General features: G+C 39.2%; 1 protein-coding gene and 1 long non-coding RNA gene across 2 annotated transcripts in view; one reads left to right on the top strand and one right to left on the bottom strand.

Moving 5' to 3' along the window:
- Nucleotides 1-2,830: 2,830 nt before the first annotated feature.
- AARD (alanine and arginine rich domain containing protein) lies at nt 2,831-6,598 on the bottom strand. The gene is given in 5 exon segments (XM_053896166.1): nt 2,831-3,599; nt 3,602-3,677; nt 6,243-6,285; nt 6,287-6,399; nt 6,401-6,598. Coding segments are annotated over 5 exon segments (519 nt in total). The 3' UTR covers nt 2,831-3,510.
- Nucleotides 6,599-6,727: 129 nt separating this feature from the next.
- Nucleotides 6,728-20,719, top strand: part of LOC109273240 (uncharacterized) — a 62,370-nt gene continuing 48,378 nt past the window's right edge. The window contains exons 1-2 of the long non-coding RNA XR_008419875.1: nt 6,728-6,872; nt 8,233-8,258. This is a non-coding gene — a long non-coding RNA (uncharacterized LOC109273240). The remainder of the gene's footprint in view (nt 6,873-8,232; nt 8,259-20,719) is intronic.

Genomic DNA, 20,719 nt, shown 5'->3' with positions numbered 1-20,719 from the left:
TCTACCTGCCTAGAATCATCGTGAGGATTAACTAAGCTAATACGCATGCAGTTCTCGGCATGGGGACTGGTACAGGAGTAGTGGCTCATATCACTGCTAGTTTCCTTATTATCCTTACAATCCATGGTTCCTCCTGCACTGGCCCCGGCAGGGAAAGATGGCGGCGCCCTCACTCCTCAGGAAGAGGCGGAGTCTCCTGACCCTCAGCATTCATCCCAGCCAGGATCAGGAAGCAGCGAGAAGTATGCGGCCCTCTGAGAAGCGGTGCCCGTCTCAGAGTTCTATTGCCCAGCACTTGGTTCAGGTGAAACAAGAGGCTGCCAGACCCAGAGGGAGGCAGGGCGGCAAAGGTTCCGCTCCAAACCTATGCGTGTCTCTAATCCTCCCATAACCCTCGTTAATCACGTGACCGAGAGGCAGAGGGAAATGGCTGTGTCGGCGGCAGCAGCACCCAGAGCACCGAGAGAGAAAGCAGCTGGCCCTGGAGGGCCTTGTGCCAGGCTCAGGGCCTGGAGGGACTCCGGCATTGATTGCAGCGGTAAATAAACAGAGCTGATGGCTGCACCGGGGGCCCATACCCTGCCAGGGAAGGGGCTGGGGGAGGCGGGATTCTTGCAATTACACTTGGTGTGGACTCAGCCATCATGGGTTTACTGTGATCTGTCCCCAGATGGGAGCTCCAGAAACACCTGTTACAGCAGACGTCATTTGGCAAGCCAAACAAAACGTGGGTTCATCCAGGCCACCTGTAAAGGGATTTAATGCCTAACAACCTGTGCGAGGCTTCTAATTGTCATAATTAATTTGGCACCTCTTCACTGGTAGGTGCTAAACAAGTATCATATTGTACTGGGAAAGCCCATTTCCTGCTAACATGGTTTTTCCCTCCATAATTAAAGCTGTGAGAAATTGTGTCATTTGAAAAAACTTAACACCACATTTTCCTCACTGAACTGTTTTGTTTTTAAGTTCCTCTTCTTCTGGCCCTCTCTCCTCACTCTTGGTATGAACATCTTTCTTTGGCTTATCCACTTGCTGCTTCCCTGTTGCATAATTTAGGCTATAATTATTTTCTCATTTTCCCCTCCAGCTGGCATTAGTTTGGTCCCTTCCACCTTGTATTTCCTTAAAATGTCACACTATTGCCCTAGCTTGTTTAAACACTCTGGAAAGCCAGGAAATGTAGCTGTTGTAGGCACATCCACATCCCTCGGAAAAGTGTCCCTGCTGCCTTTCCATGTGCCACAGCGGACAGGACCAGAATCCAGCAAGCTAACAACAAACAGATGAGTGCCACTGTAAAGAAAAAATATTAAAACAATGTGGCTTCTGCTACTTTAAAACAAACAAAAACCAGGTGATGTCATATGAGAGAATTCACTTTGCAAGGGGAAACAAAGCAAAAACCTGGAATAACGGTAGTGTCCCACATATCGGGCTCTCATTAATCTCTGTATGGCCAGCTGATATCCCAGGCCAGTTCCACCGGTTAGGGCTCCACCAAACCAGAGGCTTTTGAAAAAAGTTTCTTATTCTGTTTCTGCATCTGTCACTCCTAAAAGATACAGTGATCCTAAGCTTATCACTAGAAGACTGGGAGAGGGAGGATGAGGGACAGAGAAGCAGTGACCAAAAACTTTACAATAAACTGATCAGCACTTTTATGTCTGAAAAAGTGGAAGACAGGGATCCATTATTTAGAAGCTCTTCTTTGGGAACCTGTGTGGCTCAGTCAGTTAAGCGTGGCTTCAGCTCAGGTCATGATCTTGTGGTTAGTGAGTTTGAGCCCAGCATGGGGCTCTGTGCTGACAGCTCAGAGCCTGGAGCCTGCTTCACATTCTGTGTCTCCCTCTCTCTCTCTGCCCCTCTTCTGCTCATGCTCTCTCTCTCTCTCTCTCTCTCTCTCTCTCTCTCAAAGTTAAACAAACATTAAAGAAGTTCTCTTTTAAGTTTCTTTTGATTCCCGATAGAGTACATTATCAGTATAATTGAATTATTCACATGAAAACTAATCAGTATAAGCTTCTCTGTATTCTGTAAGGAACTTAACTCATAAAATGAATCATCTTGAATATTTTCTAAACACAAAATCACAATTTATGAATATTAACCTTAAAAATGTACTTGAGAATGACTGCTCCAATAAATTAGAATTTTTTTCAAAGAACAGATCACAAGGAATTCCACTCTTTCCCCAGAATTTCTGTAACTTTGAGGGAGAGACATATAGAAAATCTATTTTATGAAAATGATTTAAGAAATCAGTGGATATTTATCAGCCAAGAGCTTATATGGAGAATTTCTCAAGAAATCCAGAGATCAGATATCAGGATGCTACCCACTGCTTGCTGACAATGTCCTATAAGTTGAACATAGTAATACCTCAGTTTTACAGAGGGAAGAAATAAAGTACCAAAAGGCTTGAATGATTCACTTCTAGTGGGAAAAAAAAGTTAAGGACAAATGAAATGTGGTCCAGATAATCCTCAAATCCTCACACACATAAAACAACTTGTGTTTGTTTTAAGAGAAAGACCATGTCCATTCTGTTCTCCTTTCTCTCAACAACTAATTTTTATTTTTAAATAATAAAATTATATGTCTTGTAAATTAATATTTATTTTTACAGATAATGACCACTGTGAATATCACTTAAATCTGCAACTATTTTTTTTTATTAACTTTATTTTTTGCATTACAGAGGCAATACTTTTAGGGATAAGATAGATATTCGAATTCAACATGAATCTTCTTAAGTCCTAAAAACTTAACAAAGGAATTGTGTTAGGAATCTTTGGGGTGCAAGACATAAAAATCCAACTCAAATGACTTAGGCCAAAGGAGATTTTATTGGGAGGATATCACAGTATTTTCATGTGGGATTCAGGGCTGGGATTTTATGCAGCTCAACCCCAGGGACAAGGAAAATTGGCTCTTTGCTTCACTTTTGTGCAATCTGGTTCAGTTTCAACCTCCTTCACTAGAGCTGGCACTTTCTCACATGGTGGTCACCAGCAGCCTCCAAGCCCCCCACCCCATGGCCTCTACCATCAGGCAATACTCATCCATTTCTTTTGTTTTACTTCAGAAGCCCCTAGGACAAGCTGATCAATCTGCCTTGATCTGAGTGACTCTATCCAGGGAGGTGGGGCATCTGTGTTGACAGACTCTACCCTAAGGGTATGGTTAGAATCTAGGTGGACATAATTATCAAATAAAAAAGAGGCAGGGGAAGATACTGAGAGCTAACTGGACAGACAAACCAAGAATAATCAAGTAAAACAAAAACTTGCATGGATTCTAAAAGTTCAGGTAATGACAGAAAGTTGAGGTGGCACAAGACAGAATGCTAGAAATTGGCCTTAGGCATTCTTCAATATATTTTTCTTGCATTTCTATTTCCCAGTCAAAACTATGAATATATAACTTTTAAACTTGATAACACACCATTTTCTCTCTCCTTTCTCTCAAAGCGGCAGAATTGTTTTGGAGTCGTGTTACTTTTCGGGTTCAGATCTTCAAGTGTGCATATTCTTCTTTCAGAGTCACAACGTTCTCCTCAGGGCTTTGAGATTCGGATACAATTTACAGTTCATACCCTTTTTCAACTGCGACATTTTCGTGTTTAAATCCAGGAAAGTTCTGGCCAGCTGGTGGTTTTGGAAATGCGTTTCCAGCTAAAAGTTAGAAAAAGAATAAGGATTTTTATTAGCCTGAGATAACGGATCAAATGAAACTGCTTTCTGCACAGGAAAAATAAGGACTTTGTAGGAAAGGAAAATAAGATATCAAGAAAGATGTATTTCTCATCTTATTCTCCATTTCTGACTGTTTGGCCTGGCTATAAAACTGACTTTCCATGCGACAAGGCAAAATCCAGATATACAAATAGCTTTTGAAATGGCCTTGAAATGAAAACGAAAATAGCTGACGCACAAAGCTGTGCATATGAAAAATTCCTGTGCACGGAAGGCTGTTTTCAAGCAATGGCGTGTGATCTGCAATGAGATCATTTATCTTTATGAGCTTTCTGAGCCACAGGATAGCTGCCCAGGGCCACCTGAGCTCTCAGGACCTGGGCCCATTTACTTGGGTACTTGTCATTTCAAGTTTTTAGGATTTTAAATGGTCACCCTGCCGAGCAAAACCATTTAACGACACCTTAGAGGCACATGTGCAGTTATATGTACTTATATAATCTAACAATTTTCACTCTAGAGTGAAATCTGTTATACAGCAAGACTGATTTATACCCTCCTCCAGTGGGGGTTTATGAAGGTCCTCATGTATTAAAAAATAAACCTCTAGGGCAGTTTACCTATAAGACTGCCCAACAAAGCTTAGTCCAACATAATCTTTATTTTGTGGTTGAAAACTAATAATTAAATGTTTGCAAATTTCTTCAATTAGGGCCTTGTTTAATACAGGAGCACCCTGTTCTCGGCTTAAAACCCTCAGCAACTCACCAACAGAACCACCCCAGGACAAACCAGCGTGGTAAAAAGCAAATACTGGTCTCCCCCACCCCAATTTGCAAAGTAAAATCATTGGATAAAAATTTTTCTCAGTTTCCTCTGCCACGGTTTTTTGTTTTGTTTTTTTTTTTTATTCTTCAGCACCTGGAACCACTTTTCTGATAGCGAGAGAATTCGCAAAGGACAAAGTAAATGAACATACAGCACGCTAAGAGTAACACAGTGAGCCACACAGAAAGCCCCTGCCCCTTGTCTCCAGGGAGCCTCAGCTCTCCAGTACCGCACAGGTGCTCTCCAGTCCTGCCCTAGTCTTCTAGCTTCATTTCCCGCACTTGTCTCCACACCAGCCCCCACTGCAGCTGGTCAGAAGTGCACCTTATGCACATACATAATTTGCCTACAATTTTAGGTATATGGAACTCTCAAAATTCAGACCCTAGAAATCAATGCATCCTAAGAAGACCAAACAACAAATAATAGCATAACTGACAAATAGCAACACGTCTCTAAATTAACTGAACCTGTGCACCATTGTTCCTTACACATATACCACCCTAACACATGACACATGGACATATGCGTATGGTTGTGTGTGGATTCCTACAGAAATCTGGTAACAGCCTTTTATCAGAAACTGCTTCTTCTAGTGGTGATGGTGTTAAGGTAAAGCAACCAGACCCTTTTGCCTCTTCCTCATGACCAGTCATACACCTTGGTGAAATGGTTGATCAAGATGTTGACCACGGTCTAGAACCCAAGAACAGAATATCTGTGTATGTGTGAAAATTGCTGGCTTCTTTCCGGAAAAAAAAAAAAAAAAACCTTGATCTTTCATACCTGTGTATTTGTCATTCTGGGTTTTGTTTTTGTTTTTGTTTTCTTGGTACCGTTTCCAAGGTCTATAATAATAACTATGATAATAAAGAGGCGCCTGGGTGGCTCAGTAGGTTGAGCGTCAGACTTAGGCTCAGGTCATGATCTCGCAGTTCGTGAGTTCGAGCCCTGCGACGGGCTCTGTGCTGACAGCTCAGAGCCTGGAGCCTGCTTCCGATTCTGTGCCTCCCTCTATCTTCCCCTTTCCCGCTCTTACTCTCTGTGTCTCTCAAAAAATGAATAAACGTTAAAAAATTTTTAAAAAATAATAATTATAATAATAGCTGCTGAATAGTGCCTATGTTCTAGATGCTTATATAACATTATCATATAATCCTAATGGCAGTCCTATGAGGTTATTATCTCTATTTTATATACAAGTAAACTGAAACCCAAAGTTGCTCATTACCATTCCTGAAGTCCTAGACACAGTAGGAACTAGAAGAGCATGTAAATGTTAATGCTGGGATTTGAACCCTCATCTGTTTGAAATTTTATTCTCCACCTCCTCCCCACCCCACAGGGAGCTTTCCATATGGCAGAAAAATATAGAACAAGTTGGAGGGGTTGGTCACTGGGGTCTTGGGTGTGTCTCTAGTAGACTCGGCCCCGGGCAGGTGCCATCACCCCGGGTCCCGAAGGCCCTCCTCGCTCCAGGCTGCCGCTGGGAGGTGGGTGCGTGAGCACCGAGTCCGGACGGGAGCCGGGGGCCGGCGCCAGAAGACCGACGGCCAGTGCCCAGCTCCACCTCGCTGCGCGCTCTCATCTCTTCCTCTCCGGGAAAAGCTCCCCGCGGCCTCTCAAGTCCTCAAATGGACCACAAGGCTCTGGTGCCCGAGGGGAAGAGAAAGGCGACGGTGTCGCCCAGAGCCGGTCGCACACGCGCGCTCTCACCAGCTCGGCTTGCAGCCCGGCCCGGGCGCTCTAGACGCTCGGGTCTCTGCTCCTCCTGCGCCTCTGCTTCCGCCTCCGCCGGGGGGCGCCGGGAGCCCCCTCGCGGCACAGCCAGCTGGAAGGCGCCTGCCAGCCGCCGCCTGAGGTCTTCCGGCAGCCGGCATGGGGGCGACGGAGGCCTCCACCTGGCCGTCCGTGCGCTTGCTGCCCCCGGGGGAGCCGCGCGTCGGGCAAGGGCCTCGGGGCCAAAGCCCAACACTGACTGGGACTCCGTGGGGTCCCCGGGAAGTCGCTTCTCTGCGGCTGCCGGAGTCCCCGGGGCCCATTCCAGAGGCGGCGGGGCCCATTCCAGGCATGTATTGCTAACCGTTGGTTTCCAAGTGCGAGAATTAGGGCGGGTGAGGGCGGGGACGGGGGTAACTAACAGAGCCGACGGGACCGCTGGCAAGTGGGACGCCGCTGTCGCTCAGCCGCTTGGAGGCGCTTCCTTTCTCCCAGACTCATCTCTGGCCTTCCTCCCATTTTAGCGGCAATCGGAGGAGGTGGTTCCCCGTAACTCCGCGAAGAGGTTGCAACTGGATCACTTCTTGCTCCTTGGAGTGTCTAAGAGGAAGACTTGTATCTCTCCAGGTAGGTGGAAGTTGAGGTACAGACGGAAGGTTTGGGACCAAACGTAGAATATCTTGCCACAAAGTCTGCCCCAGTTGCCTTGATTACTGAATACTCCATTCCTGTAAAATATGTTTTTCTGACTTTTCTCCTGTCGGTTAGGCACTGTGGCCTGGTGTTGGGGGTTTAAAGTCTAATTAGGCCCGTAACCTCTCCACAGGTGTTGCTCACAGTCTGGGAAGTTGTCTCTCTGAGTTAGTAAGAATAGCCTTTCCACGTGCCCAACAGTGCAGAAAGCACTTGATATTCAGAAACTCTGTGCTCCTTTTTATATTTGACTTTCTGCCGCTTTCATGAAGTTTATGAAGGGGCTGAAATGAACCATGAAAATTCCTCTTACCCCAACATGTGTTGTCTCATAGTTCCCAATTCAATGTAATCATGTGCTAGTATGACTTGTATGTCCTCTTTCAATGAGCATAATCAACTGCCTCATTTTGATCTAATGGAGAATTTCTAAAAAGAAACAATCCAAACCTTTGTGTTTTCACGAACACAGTCCCCCCCACTCCCCTCCAAAAAATGTGGCAGAGATGTTCATACAGTACTCTTATCTTACTCATTTGTTCAGTAAAGATCTACAAGTCCCCTGCCACGATCTAGGTTCGTGGTAGGCATTGAAGGCAATAAGAACTATTTTTCATTAGTGCTTACGATGTGCCAGGCACTTCTCATGTACTCATTTATTCTTCACAACGGTCCTGTGAGGGAGATACTGTTAGTTTCTGCATTTTACAGATGAGGCATCTAAGGCAGAGGTTAAGCTGTGTGCCAAAGATCGCAATGCTGGTTAAATGGTCTAGTGGGGATTTGCACCTAGGAAGGCTGCTTTGTGCTGTAAACCACCGGACCACACCTAAGTATGCGCACTGCCTCAAGAGGGAAAAGTAGTTGCTCAATTTATATGTTGCATGAGGTGTTCAAACTGCCTATGCTCATAAAATTCAGCTCTACTAAAATGGTTTAAGGCTTTGACTAGGTAAGGAGGAATTCAGATTACCAAATTAGCCTCTGAGGCTAATTTGCCAAATTCAACATCTTAACAATAGTTTACAATCTAAGCACAAATACCTATCATTGTATGTTGTTTCATAAAGATTCTCTAGAAATATTCGAAGATGGGTTCTAGTGATGGAGATTGTAAAAATCCTTAAGGTTTGTGAGGAACCGACAGAGTATATAAATTTAGGGTATTTTTGTTTGGTGGGTTTTTTGTTTGTTATGGTGATAGGAGGTGGGGCTTGAAAATAAGCACTGGTCAATGTACAGTATAAATGTTTAAAATGAGTTTTCTGCCATGATTTTTCACTTCTGTTTCCAGATCATTTACTTCAACAAGAACTTCAGGTAAGTTTGACTTACTTCAACAGCAAACGGGGCCTATTTGTTCAGTGTTAAGTATTGTACCATGAATAAGACACAGATTTTACCCTCCAGAAGCTAAAACCTGGAGGAGCAAATTCATTTATTCATTCTGCAATATTTAATCAATGTCTAATTATATACCAGACATTATACAAGGTGCTCAGGCTGGAAAGGTAAACCAGAAAGACAAAATGGTATTTTAAAATAGACTGGAGTTATCAAAAATTAATAATTTCCTTCCATAGATTGATTTTTTCAGCTACAGTGTATCTTGAATTTTACAATTTTTTTTGGTAGAAGTGAATTGAAGCATTGGTGAATTAGAGTGACTATAACATGTAGAGACATTTTAGTTAGGAAATGTAGTTATCCGTTGCTGTATTACAAATCACCCCCAAGTTTATTGGCTTAAAACAACAATAAATGTTTATTATGTCTCACATTTTCTGTGAGAAGAATTTGAAAAAAGCTAAGGTTATGATCTGAGATTTTCATAGCATGGTAGTCAAATGTCACCAAAACTGTGGTCATTTGAAGCTGGATGTGATTGGGGTTGGTGGATGATCTACGTGGAAGATGTATCACTCACATGGCAGGCATTGGTGCTGATGGTGAGCAGGTGACCTCATTCCTCTCCTTGGGAACCCTTTCCCAGAACTGCTTGAGTGTCCTCATACTATGGTGCCCACCCTCCCTTAGAACAAGACAGAGAGATCAAGAATAAGCCAGATAGAAGCTCTTTGTTTCCTGAACTACATTTTTATGACTAGTCCCTAGAAGTTACACAGATTCACTTCCACCACTGTTTATTCTGTTTATTAGAATAAAGTCTTTAAGTCTGGACTATATTCAAATGGAGAGAAATTAGGCTCCACCTTTTCAAGTGTCTCAAAAACTTTGCAGATATATTTTTAATTTTCCATGGGAAAAATATATGCAAACGATTCAAATGACTGCTGACTGCCTGTTAGAAAAATTGAAAGCTAGAAGATATTAGGACAATATTTTTTAGATTTAGAAAGGAAAAATTTGGGCCACCTGGGTGACTCAGTTGGTTGAGCATCCAACTCTTGATTTCAGCTCAGGTCATGATCCCAGGATCATGGGATCGAGCCCTGTCTTGGGCTTAATGCTAAGTGTGGAGCCTGCTTAAGATTCTCCCTCTCTCTCTCTCTCTCTCTCTCTCTCTTTCTTTCTCTCCCCCCTCCCTCTCCCCTCCCCCTCCCTCTCTCCCTCCACCCCCCCCACCCCTCTCCCCTGCTCATGCTCTCTCTCTCTCTCTCTCAAAAGAAAAAGAAGGGGCACCTAGGTGACTCAGTTGATTAAGCATCCGACTTCGGCTCAGGTCATGACCTTGCAGTTTGTGAGTTTGAGCCCCACATTGGGCTCTGTGCTGTACAGCTCAGAACCTGGAGCCTGGTTCCAATTCTGTGTCTCCCTCTCTCTACCCCTCCCCTGTTCATGCTCTGTCTCTTAATAATAAATGTTAAAAAAAATTTTTTTAAAGAAAAAAGGAAAGATTTAACAGATATTTTTATATCCAGCAAAAATATCCTTCAAAGGCAAAATAAACATGTTTTGATGTAGCAGAAAACTAAGAAAATTTCTTACCAGTCTAACTGAAGGAAACACCCCAGGCTGAAGTAAAATGATAGGAGAGGAAAACTTAGACCTTTACAAAGGAATGAGAATCATAAGAAATTATAAATGTCTGTGTATATATATAAATGACTTTCATTCCTGTTTTTCAAAAAATATATGACTTTACACCCAACGTGGGGCTCAGACTTATGACCCCAAGATCAAGAGTCACATGTTCCATCAATTGAGCTAGCCAGCCAAATTATGAAAACAGCCCATGTCCATCAATTGCTGAATGGATAAAGAAGATGTGAGATAGATTAGATATAGATATAGATATAGATATAGATATAGATATGATATTATGGATATAGATATGGATATAGATCTCTCTATATGTGTATATGTATGTGTGTCTATATATGTATGTATATATGTATCTATATACATATATATACCTACACACACATATATGTGTATATATATATATATATATATATATATACACACAATGGAATATTACTCAGCCATAAAAAAGAATGAAATCTTACCATTTGCAATGAAGTAGACAGAGCTAGAGAGAACTAAGTGAAATAAGTCAGTGAGAGAAAGACAAATACCATATGATTTCACTCGTATGTGGAATTTAAGAAACAAAACAATGGGCAAGGGGAAAACAAGAGGGAAGGGGGCAAACAAAGAAATAGGCTCTTAATTATAAAGAACAAACCGATGGTTACCTCTTGAGGATAAATGGAGCTATGTATTTTATGTGAAGTGGTATGGTATTGATCCTATGTGCACTGTAAAACATTAAGAGCATATATTTTATAGTCTAGAGCAACCACCAAAAAATAGTGCCAAGAGTTACAGCTAAAATACTGATAGAATGGGTATCTGTGTAGAAAATTTAAAAAAATCAACAGAAAAACTTCTGGAACTAAGAAGCAGTTACATCAAGTTGGCAGGATACAAGTAGAATATACAAAAGTTAATCACTTTCCTATATACCAGCAGTGAACAAGTGGAATTTGAAATGTAAAGCACACATTACCACTTACATTAGCACCAAAAAAAAAAAAAAGAGAGAGAGAGAGAGAAATACTTAGGTATAAATCTAACAAAATATGTACAAGATCTATATCAGAAAAACTACAAAACTGAAAAAATGAAACTTAGCTAAATAAATGGAGAGATATTCCATGTTCCTGGACAGGAATACTCAATATTGACAAGATGCCAGTTCTTCGAACTTTATCTATAGATTCAATGCAATACCAAACAAAATCTCAGCATATTATTTTGTGCATTCCAACAAACTGGTTCTAAATTTATACAGAATTTCAGAATACCCAGAATAGCCAACATAATATTAAAGGAGAAGAGCATAATTTGAAGACTTATACTACCTGACTATAAGACTTAATATAAAGCTACAGTAATCAAAAGAGTGTGGTATTGACAAAAGAATGGACATATAGATCAGTGGGACAGAACAGAGAGCCCATAAATACATCCACATAAATACAGGCAGCTGATTTTTGACAAAAGAGGAAAGACAACACAATGGAGAAAATGCAGTCTTTTCAATAAATAGTCCTGGAACAACTGGACATCCATATGCCAAAAAGAAGAAAAAAAAGAATCTAGACCTAGACTTACAACCTTCACAAAAATTAATTCAAAATGGATCATAGACCTAAGAGGAAAGACAACACAATGGAGAAAATGCAGTCTTTTCAATAAATAGTCATGGAACAACTGGACTTCCATATGCCAAAAAGAAGAAAAAAAAGAATCTAGACCTAGACTTACAACCTTCACAAAAATTAATTCAAAATGAATCATAGTCCTAAATGTAAAATGCAAACTATACTACTTTTAGAAGATAAAACAAAATTTAGATGACTTTGGATATAGTGATGACTTTTTAGATATAATATCAAAGGCACAATCCATAAAAGAAATACTAACCTGAACTTCATTAAAATTAAAGAAACTTCTGCTTTGTGAAACACACTATCAAGAAAATGAGAAGACAAGCCACAGACTGGGAGAAAATATTTGCAAAATATGTATCTGATAAAAGTCTGTGATCCAAAATATGCAAATCACTCTTAAAATTCAACAATAAGAAAATAACCCAGTTAAAAAGTGGGTAAAAGACCTGGACACCTCATCAAAGATACACAGAAAACAAGCATATAAGAAGATGCTCATTGCATGTCATTATGGAATTGCAAATTAAAACAATTGAGATATCAATATCCACTGATTAGAATGGCCAAAATCAAAAACACTGACAACACCAAATGCTGGGAAGCATGTGGTACAATAGGCACCTTCATTCATTGATGCTGGGAATGCAAAATGGTAAAGCCACTTTGGAAAATAGTTTGGCAATTTCTTACAAAAGTGAGTGTACTCTTACCAAATAATCCACCAATAATGCTCCTTAGTATTTGTATGAAGAAGTTAAAAATACATCCACACAAAAACCTGAACATGAATGTTTTTAGCAGCTTTCTTCATAATTGCCAATATTTGCAAACAGCCAAGATATCATATAGTAGGTAGATGGACAAATTGTGGTACACTCAGGTAATGGAATTCTAAAAAGAAATGAGCTATCATTTCTTTTTATTCAGCTAAAAAGAAATGAGCTATCAAGCCATGAAAAGACATAGAGGAACCTTAAATGCATATTGCTAATTGAAAGAACCCAATCTGAAAAGGGTGTATACTGTATAATTCCAATTCTATAACATTCTGGAAAAGGCAAAATTATGGAGACAGTAAACAGATCAGTGGTTGCAGGAGTTGGAGGGGGAGGGATGACTAGGCAGAGCATATTGACTTTTAGGGCAGTGAAACTATTCTGTATGATACTTCAATGGTGGATGCATGTCATTATACCTTTGTCAAAATTCATAGAATGTGTAACATCAAGAGTGAACCCTAATGTAAACTATGGGTTTTGGGTGATAATGATGTGTCAGTATAAGTTCATCAGTTGTAACAAATGTACCATTTTGGTGAAAGATGTTGATAGTGGGGAGTTTATGTAGCTGGAGAGAGACAGGAGTACTGGACACTCTTTGTACTTTTGGCTTAATTTGTCTGTGAATCTAAAACTGCTCTAAAAATAAAGTCTGTTTTTTTAAGCCATTAGGTAAACTAAAATGGTTTTCTAAAAACATTAAATTAATCCAAAATGAGGTAGGAAATGGGGTACACAGAATCAAAACAGAAAGGGAACAAACATAAAACAAGTAAAATGATCTAAATTAGATCATATCAAAAATTACATTAAATATTAATGTACTAAATATTCCAACTAAAAGGTAGAGATGACAAAAGCAAGAAACAAATATATTCTTCCTAAAAGAGATGCAGTTTGTTTTTAATTACTTTTTTTACAGGGGAGATGCACTTTAGATACAAAGATACAACTTCTGTGTCTTGTAAAGATAGAGTAACATGAACTAGATTTATCCTCAATTCTGAACAACCAAGAAACACAAAATATATGATAGAACAGACTTTATGACACTGGATATCAGGCAAAGAAGGACAGTGGTCCCTGAAGGAAGTTTTTGTGAGCATCCTTCTGAGCCTTGCTTACTGATTCCTCTCATCTTTGAGTTTTTTATATTTAGAATGTTTTCATGTTTTCTCCTTGTACCTCTTCTCTTGTCTTTCTCTCCTCACTGCATAGTGACTTCATCTTGTTTTATGGCTTTTATTACTATCTATGTGGTATGCCAACATCTCAAACTTTTATCTTTAGGTCAGATATCTCTTCTAACTCTATCTTTACCCTTGGATTTTCAGCTTAATATATCTCACTCTTAAATCTTGATTCCCCACATCCCTTATATATATTCTAATTTCAGTCCCCCATCCCCATAGAATGGAAATTCAATTCTGTCAGTTACTCAGAATACAAAATTTGGAATCACCCACAATTTGCTTCTCCCTCTTTCACCCTACATGCAATTTATCAACATGGCTGTACTTTATGAAAGATCCAAAATCAAAGAGTGTCTAACTGCTACCATTCTAGACTAATCTTCCCACTCCCTGTTATCTAGACTATTGACATAGGGTCTTACCCTGCATAATTGCCCTTATTTTTCTTCCCTACATTGTTCACCTTGAAGAAGATCATGCCACCTCATTCAAAATCTTCAGTGTGTTCCCATCTTAGAATAAAGTCCAATGTTCTGCCATAGCCTACAAGGTTCTTCCTAATTCATCCCATATGGCATTTCTTCCATTTCTCTGATCTCATCTCCTTCTTCTCTTTCCTTCACTTACTCCACCCCAGCCACCTGGTCTCTATGCTGTTCTCATCTCAGTGCTTTTGAATTTGTTGTTCCTTTTGCCTAGAATTCTCTTTTCCCAGTTATGTGGATGGCTAATTCCCTTACTGTGTTCAGGTCTGTGCTCAAATATTGCCTCATCAGAGAGGCTTTCCCTGATCTAGTGTATATACATGCCTCCATTTTCGTCATTCTTTGTGTCTTTATCCTGCTTTTTCTCTCTTAACACACCAACTGTCATATATTTGTTTCCTATGCTGTTGTTTATTTTCTCCTAATAGAACATAATCTCCATGAGAACAAATATTTTCTTGTTAACTATATCCCCCATGCCTAAAATGGTACCTACAGTTAATAGGCACTACATAAAATTTTGTTAAGTGAATGAAAAAGAGAGAAGGAAAGAGAAAGAAAACAGCAGAATAGTGGGAAAGGAGGAAGGGGAAACAGAGAAGGAGGAAGGCACTGACTAGGCTAGCACCTGAAGCAAACATGTGTAAGTTAATGAAATTTTCCACAGTGAGTCCAAAATGGTAAGTCAGGCTTGCTTGAAAGAGTACAGTATCTTCTAATGAAAAGAAAAAGAACTGGCCTTGAAGCATATTTTATCAGTGTACTTGTATAAAGTGGATCACATGATTCATTGAGAGGTCATGACATCAACTCCAAATGCAACAAGCTGTCAGTCTCTGAACTCAGCAGTCTCAGCCAACTTTCGGAAATCATGTAATATCTGGAATTATGTGGTCTCTATGTCTCTTTTTCATTTTTGCTTCTTAAGGACAGTTTCTGGATCTTCATCACCTTTTCGTCCTCTCTAGAAACTAGCACAATGTTAGCATAAAAGATACACGTAAATATTGGTTAAACTGATTGATACAGCAGGGGCAATTAACATTCATAGAGCATTTCTTAAGCATTAGATAGATGTGGACACAGATACAAGTACGGATGCAGATATATATGTGTATACACACACACACACACACACACACACACACACATATAGATGTAGCATACAGATGCCCTACAGATATGGCACAGATACAGGTAGGTATACAATTCATTTAATCACAAAAATTCTGTGTTAGATTGTTTTGTTTGTTTTGTTTTGTTTTGTTTTCAGATGGAAACCTGAGGTTCAAAGAAAGTAAGAAACTTGCCGAAGGTCACATAGTAGGCAGGGAAACAGCTGAGGTAGGATTTGACTCCAGATCCAGGTGGCTCCAAGGGTTATGCTCTTTCCCTTATACCACATCAAGCCTTAAAACTCAGCTAAAGGAGGTTGAAAGTTAAATTTTGTTTATTCCTATTACCTAGACCAATCTTCCTTAGCTCCCTTCCTAATTCATGCAGAACAGCAGCCAAACAAAAACCTGAAACTCCTTACACAAAAGCCCAATTGTCTCTCTGCATCTTCTTACATAAATTCATCATTTAATATCTACCTTTGTTGCAACTCATTTCTTATCTTTTTTTCCTGCCTGTTCACCTTTCCCTAGGAAACCTAGTCCCCAGTTCTTTTATGTGTTCTTTTTTTTTTAATTTTTTTTTAACGTTTATTTATTTTTGAGACAGAGAGAGATAGAGCATGAACGGGGGAGGGTCAGAGAGAGGGAGACACAGAATCCGAAACAGGCTCCAGGCTCTGAGCTGTCAGTACAGAGCCCGACGCGGGGCTCAAACTCAGGGACCGCGAGATCATGACCTTAGCCAAAGTCGGCCGTTCAACCGACTGAGCCACCCAGGCACCCCTTTTATGTGTTCTTTAGCTGTGCCTTAGGAACCTTAGATCTAATTCCACTTCTTTGCCTCGTCTTCAACCATCCCTTGACAATTATTCTTTTGAGCAATGGGCCCTATGTTTTCCAACTGCAAACAGAATGCCTCTGAGTGCTCTGTGCAAAAAGAAAAAAAAATATTTCTCTAGGCATTAGAGAGAGGAAATTTTCCTTATAAGGCTTAAAACAAATACTTGTAATTTTTTCAGTGAACAGTTTAGTGGCTTGAGCCATTTGAAGTGTTTGGGGAACACAGTCATGTTGTCTTGCGGCTGGCAAAAATTCCTTATTGGTTATGGAATGTCCAAAATGTAGTCATTGTCTTTCTAGGACAGTTTTCCAGAACTCTGAAGTCAAAATGCTGGTTTCAAATCCCAGTTTCACATGTTGCTAGCCACGTGACTTTGTATAAGCTGTCTGGGTTGATTTGTTCACAAGTAAAATGAGAATAATCTTTTCTTTCTCACTTGGTTGCTGAGTAGATTAAAGTACCCAAGAGTTCACTGAACCAAATAGGACCTTTATAAATGTGGTTCTTCCATCTGACATAAGGGATGTGAGTGGGGTTCTTGCCATGGGCACATGTTTCTGAACATTGCATCAATGAACATCACAATACTATGTGATCTAAAAGATCCAGAATTGGTGTTAGGATTACAAGGGAAACTGAATGAGGTCTGACCTACAACAGTGAAATTGAGTTGGACAATGCCCATTCCAGTGGGTTGGATGACCATTTTAAATTGTCAGTGATCATATAGGACACATTTAATCATGCCCATCGCATCTTGTAACTGTATGGTAAGTTGTGTTACTGTTCAAGATATTCTCTGTGTCTTATGGCAGGAAGATTATTTCTCCACTCCACTGGCCTCAAGCTTGGTCACAGGATTTGCTTAACTCAGTAAACTGTGAGCAGAAGGGACATATGCAGCTTCCCAGTGACATCTTTGGTGCCATCACACAATCCGCCTTTTCTTTTCCTTCAGTGTCTTAAGGCAGGCAGCTCCTTCATCCTGGGTCCTGAAATGAAGATAGCATCAAGCAGAGTGGAAGCTGGCCTGTCATGAATATATAGCTTGATTGAGAAATAAACATATGTAGTAATTCAAGGAGGTTAGGATGTTTGCTTTCTTGAAAGCCCTGGTATCAGTTTCTCTTTTTGATTTATTTCCTTTTCTGAAAGTAGTATGCAAAAGTAAGCATCCAGAAGACTGAGTTTTATCTAATAAATAGAAGTTTTACTGAATAGTTTCTGTAGAGATGCACAGAAGCTTATTTGCCTCAAACAAGAAAAATCTAGTTCTTGTAAGGTACAAAGCATTTCTAGTATCTGTCCAAATACATTTGCTCTTTTATTAGATGAATTTAAATGACTTATGAAAGTCATGTATGAAATATAGATAACAGTAACTTTTTTATTGACAGAGAATATTAAAGCTCATATTCAGGATACTGTATAATTTTAGACTGTCAGTTTATAGTCTGAAAAGAATATCACAACTTCATTTCTATAGCAAGTATAAAAAGAGATATGTTTCTTTTAATATAGCATTGGCTGTTTATCTTCTCTTCATGCTCTGTATCTTGAAGACATTTCAATTACAGCCTTTTTCTAAGATTCAACTAAACATGACACCAGAAAATCATAGAAACTAGAAAACTTATGGCACTTTTCTGTAGGGCCTTTTGTGTACTGTGACATTCAAGAGTTTTGAGACATAGAATAAATGTCAAATTTGTCCAAACAGCTTTAATAAATATATTTTAGAATAAGATATACAAGTTAACTATTTTCTTTGGCAATTTCAATTCTAAGAATAGTTATTAGTACTCAAGAAGCAATATCTGCTGGAAAACATTGCTACCTCATTTTAAGATTTAATTTTCTTTTCAGTAAAATCAAAATATTATGGAATCATCATAAACGTTTGTTGAACTGTACTTAGTGCAATGCACCATTCAAAGAATACCCAAGCAAGGAAGTATGTTAACAAATGTATTCCTTTTGTAACTGATGACACAACTTGATTGAAATGGTGATAACTGACAGAAATGGTTTTAGTATTGGAGGTAGGCAGCCTTTAAAATGGTCTCTTGGAATGGGATGTTATTTCTAAGATTAGATTTACAAAAAGAGTGAATTTTATCTCCTTTCTTGCTTGTTCTGAAGAAAGCCAGCTGTTGTACAGTGACCTGATCTATGGAAAGGCCCATGTAGCAAGGAATAGAGGGAGGCCCCTGGTCAGGAGCCACTGAGAAACTGAAGTCTTCAATCCAGTAGCCATGAGGGACTGAATCTTGGCACAACCATGTGCATGAGCTTGAACGACAATCCTCCCCCAGTCAAGCCTCCAAATGACACTGTAGCTCCACCCAACACCTTGATTGCATCCTTACAAGAGAATACGAAATCCCTGAACACAGAAATTTCAAGATAATAAATATTTATGATTTTAAGCTTGTAAAGTTTAACTTCTTTAATTAAAAACAAACTTTATTGAGATGTGACTGACATGCAAAAAATTGAACATATTTAATGTGTACAACTTGATGAGTTTGGACTTAAGTATACGCTCATGAGACCATCACCACAATCTATGCCATAAACATATCCATCACCTCCAAAAATTTACTCCTTTCCTCTTTTATTATTTGTGATAAGAACACTTAACATATGATCTACTCTCATCCAAATTTTAAGTGGCTGTATGCTGTACAGTGGATCTTGAGGATTTATTCATCTTATATAAAGGAAACTGTATGCCATATACCCCATTGCCCACTCCTCTAGCCCCTGAACACCACCATTCTGCTCTCTGTTTTTGAGTTTGACTATTTTAGGTTCCTCATATAAGTGGTATTATGTAGAATATGTCCTTCTATCTCCGGTTTATTTCACTTAGCATGATGTCTTCCAGGTTCATCTGGTAGGTTCATCTGTGTTGTCACAAATGGCAGGATTTTCTTCTCATGGCTAAATAATATTCCTCTGTGTGTGTGTGTGTGTGTGTGTGTGTGTGTGTGTGTGTGTGTGTGTATACACTACATTTTTTTTTATCCATCCATCTATTAATGGGTGTAAAGGTTGCTACCATGTCTTGGCTATTGTGAATAATTGCTGCAGTGAACATGGGAGTGCAGATATCACTTTCAGAGCCTGATTTAACTTCCTTTGTGTACATACCCAGAAGCGGGATTGCCAGATCATAATGTAGTTCTATTTTTAATTTTTTGAGGAACCTCCATTACTGTTTTTCCATAATGGCTATAACAATTTACATACCCACCAACAGTGTACAAGGGTTCCCTTTTTGCCACACTCCTGCCAACACTTGTTATCTTTGTTTTTGTTTTGATAATAGCCATCTTAACATGTGTGAAGTTTTCTCTCATTGTGGTTTTGGTTTGTATTTCCCTGAGGATTAGTGATGTTGAGCACCTTTTCATATTCTTGTTGGTCATTTGAATGTCTTCTTTGAAGAAATGTCTATTCACTTCCTTTGTTTATTTTTTAATTAGGCTATTTTGGCTTTTGCTGTTGAGTTGTATGAGTTCCTTATATTTTTTCAATATTAATCCTCTGTCAGATGTGTAGTTTGCAAATATTTTCTCTGATTCCATAGGTTGTCTTTATATAGTGTTGATTGTTTTCTTTGCTGTGCAGAAGCTTTTCAGTTTGATGTAATCCCTTTGTCTATTTTTGGTTTTCTTGCCAATGTTTCCGGTGTAATATCCAAGAAATCATTGCCAAGACCAATGTCAAGAAGCTTTGCCCCTATGTTTTCTTCTATGAGTTTTGTGGTTTCAGGTCTAACACTTAAGTCTTTAATCTATTTTGAATTAACTCTTGTGTATGGTGTAAAATAAGGGTCCAATTTTATTCTTTCACATGTAGATACCCAGTTTTCCCAACACCATTTATTGAAGAAACTATCCTTTCTCCATTATGCATTCTTGGCACCCTTGTTACAGAAGACAAGTTGTTAATTATCTACATGTTTATTTCTAAGCTCTCTATCCGTTCCATCAATCTATATGTCTGTTTTTATATCAGTACCATGCTGTTTTGATTATGTAGCTTTATAATATGTTTTGATATCAGGAAGTATGCCTCCAGCTTTGTTGTTCTTGCTCAAAATTGCTTTCGTTATTTTGGGTCTGTTGTGATTTAACATGAATGTTAGGATTTTTTTTCTTTTTCTCTAAAAAATGCTGTTGAGATTTTTTTTAATTCTAGTTAGTTAACATACATATAATATTCGTTTCAAGTGTACAATATAGTGACTTCAGCACTTCCATAAAACACCTTGTGCTCTTCACACGGCAAGTGCTCTCCTTAATCCCCATCACCTATCTTAGCCATCCCCCACCCAGCTTCCTTCTGGTAATCATCAGTTTGTTCTCTATAGTTGAGAGTCTGTTTTTTGGTTTGCCTCCCTCTCTTTTTCCCCCCCTTTGTTTTGTTTCTTAAACTCCACATATGAGTGAAATAATATGGAATTTGTTTTTCTCTGACTTATTTCACTTAGCATAATACTTTCTAGCTCTATCCATGTTGTTGCAAATGGCAAGATTTCATTCTTTTTTATGACTGAATAATATTCCATTATATACACATACATACCACATCTTCTTTATCCGTGCATCAGTTGATGGACATTTGGGCTCTGTCCACAATTTGGCTATGGTAGATAATACTGCTATAAACATCAGGATGCATGTATCCCTTTGAATTAGCATTTTTGTATTCTTT

This window comes from Panthera pardus, unplaced genomic scaffold (genome assembly GCF_024362965.1).
Source record: "Panthera pardus isolate Hobbes unplaced genomic scaffold, ASM2436296v1 HiC_scaffold_7, whole genome shotgun sequence".
NCBI classification, from domain to species: Eukaryota; Metazoa; Chordata; class Mammalia; order Carnivora; family Felidae; genus Panthera; species Panthera pardus.
This window is presented reverse-complemented; position numbering and strand designations above follow the sequence as displayed.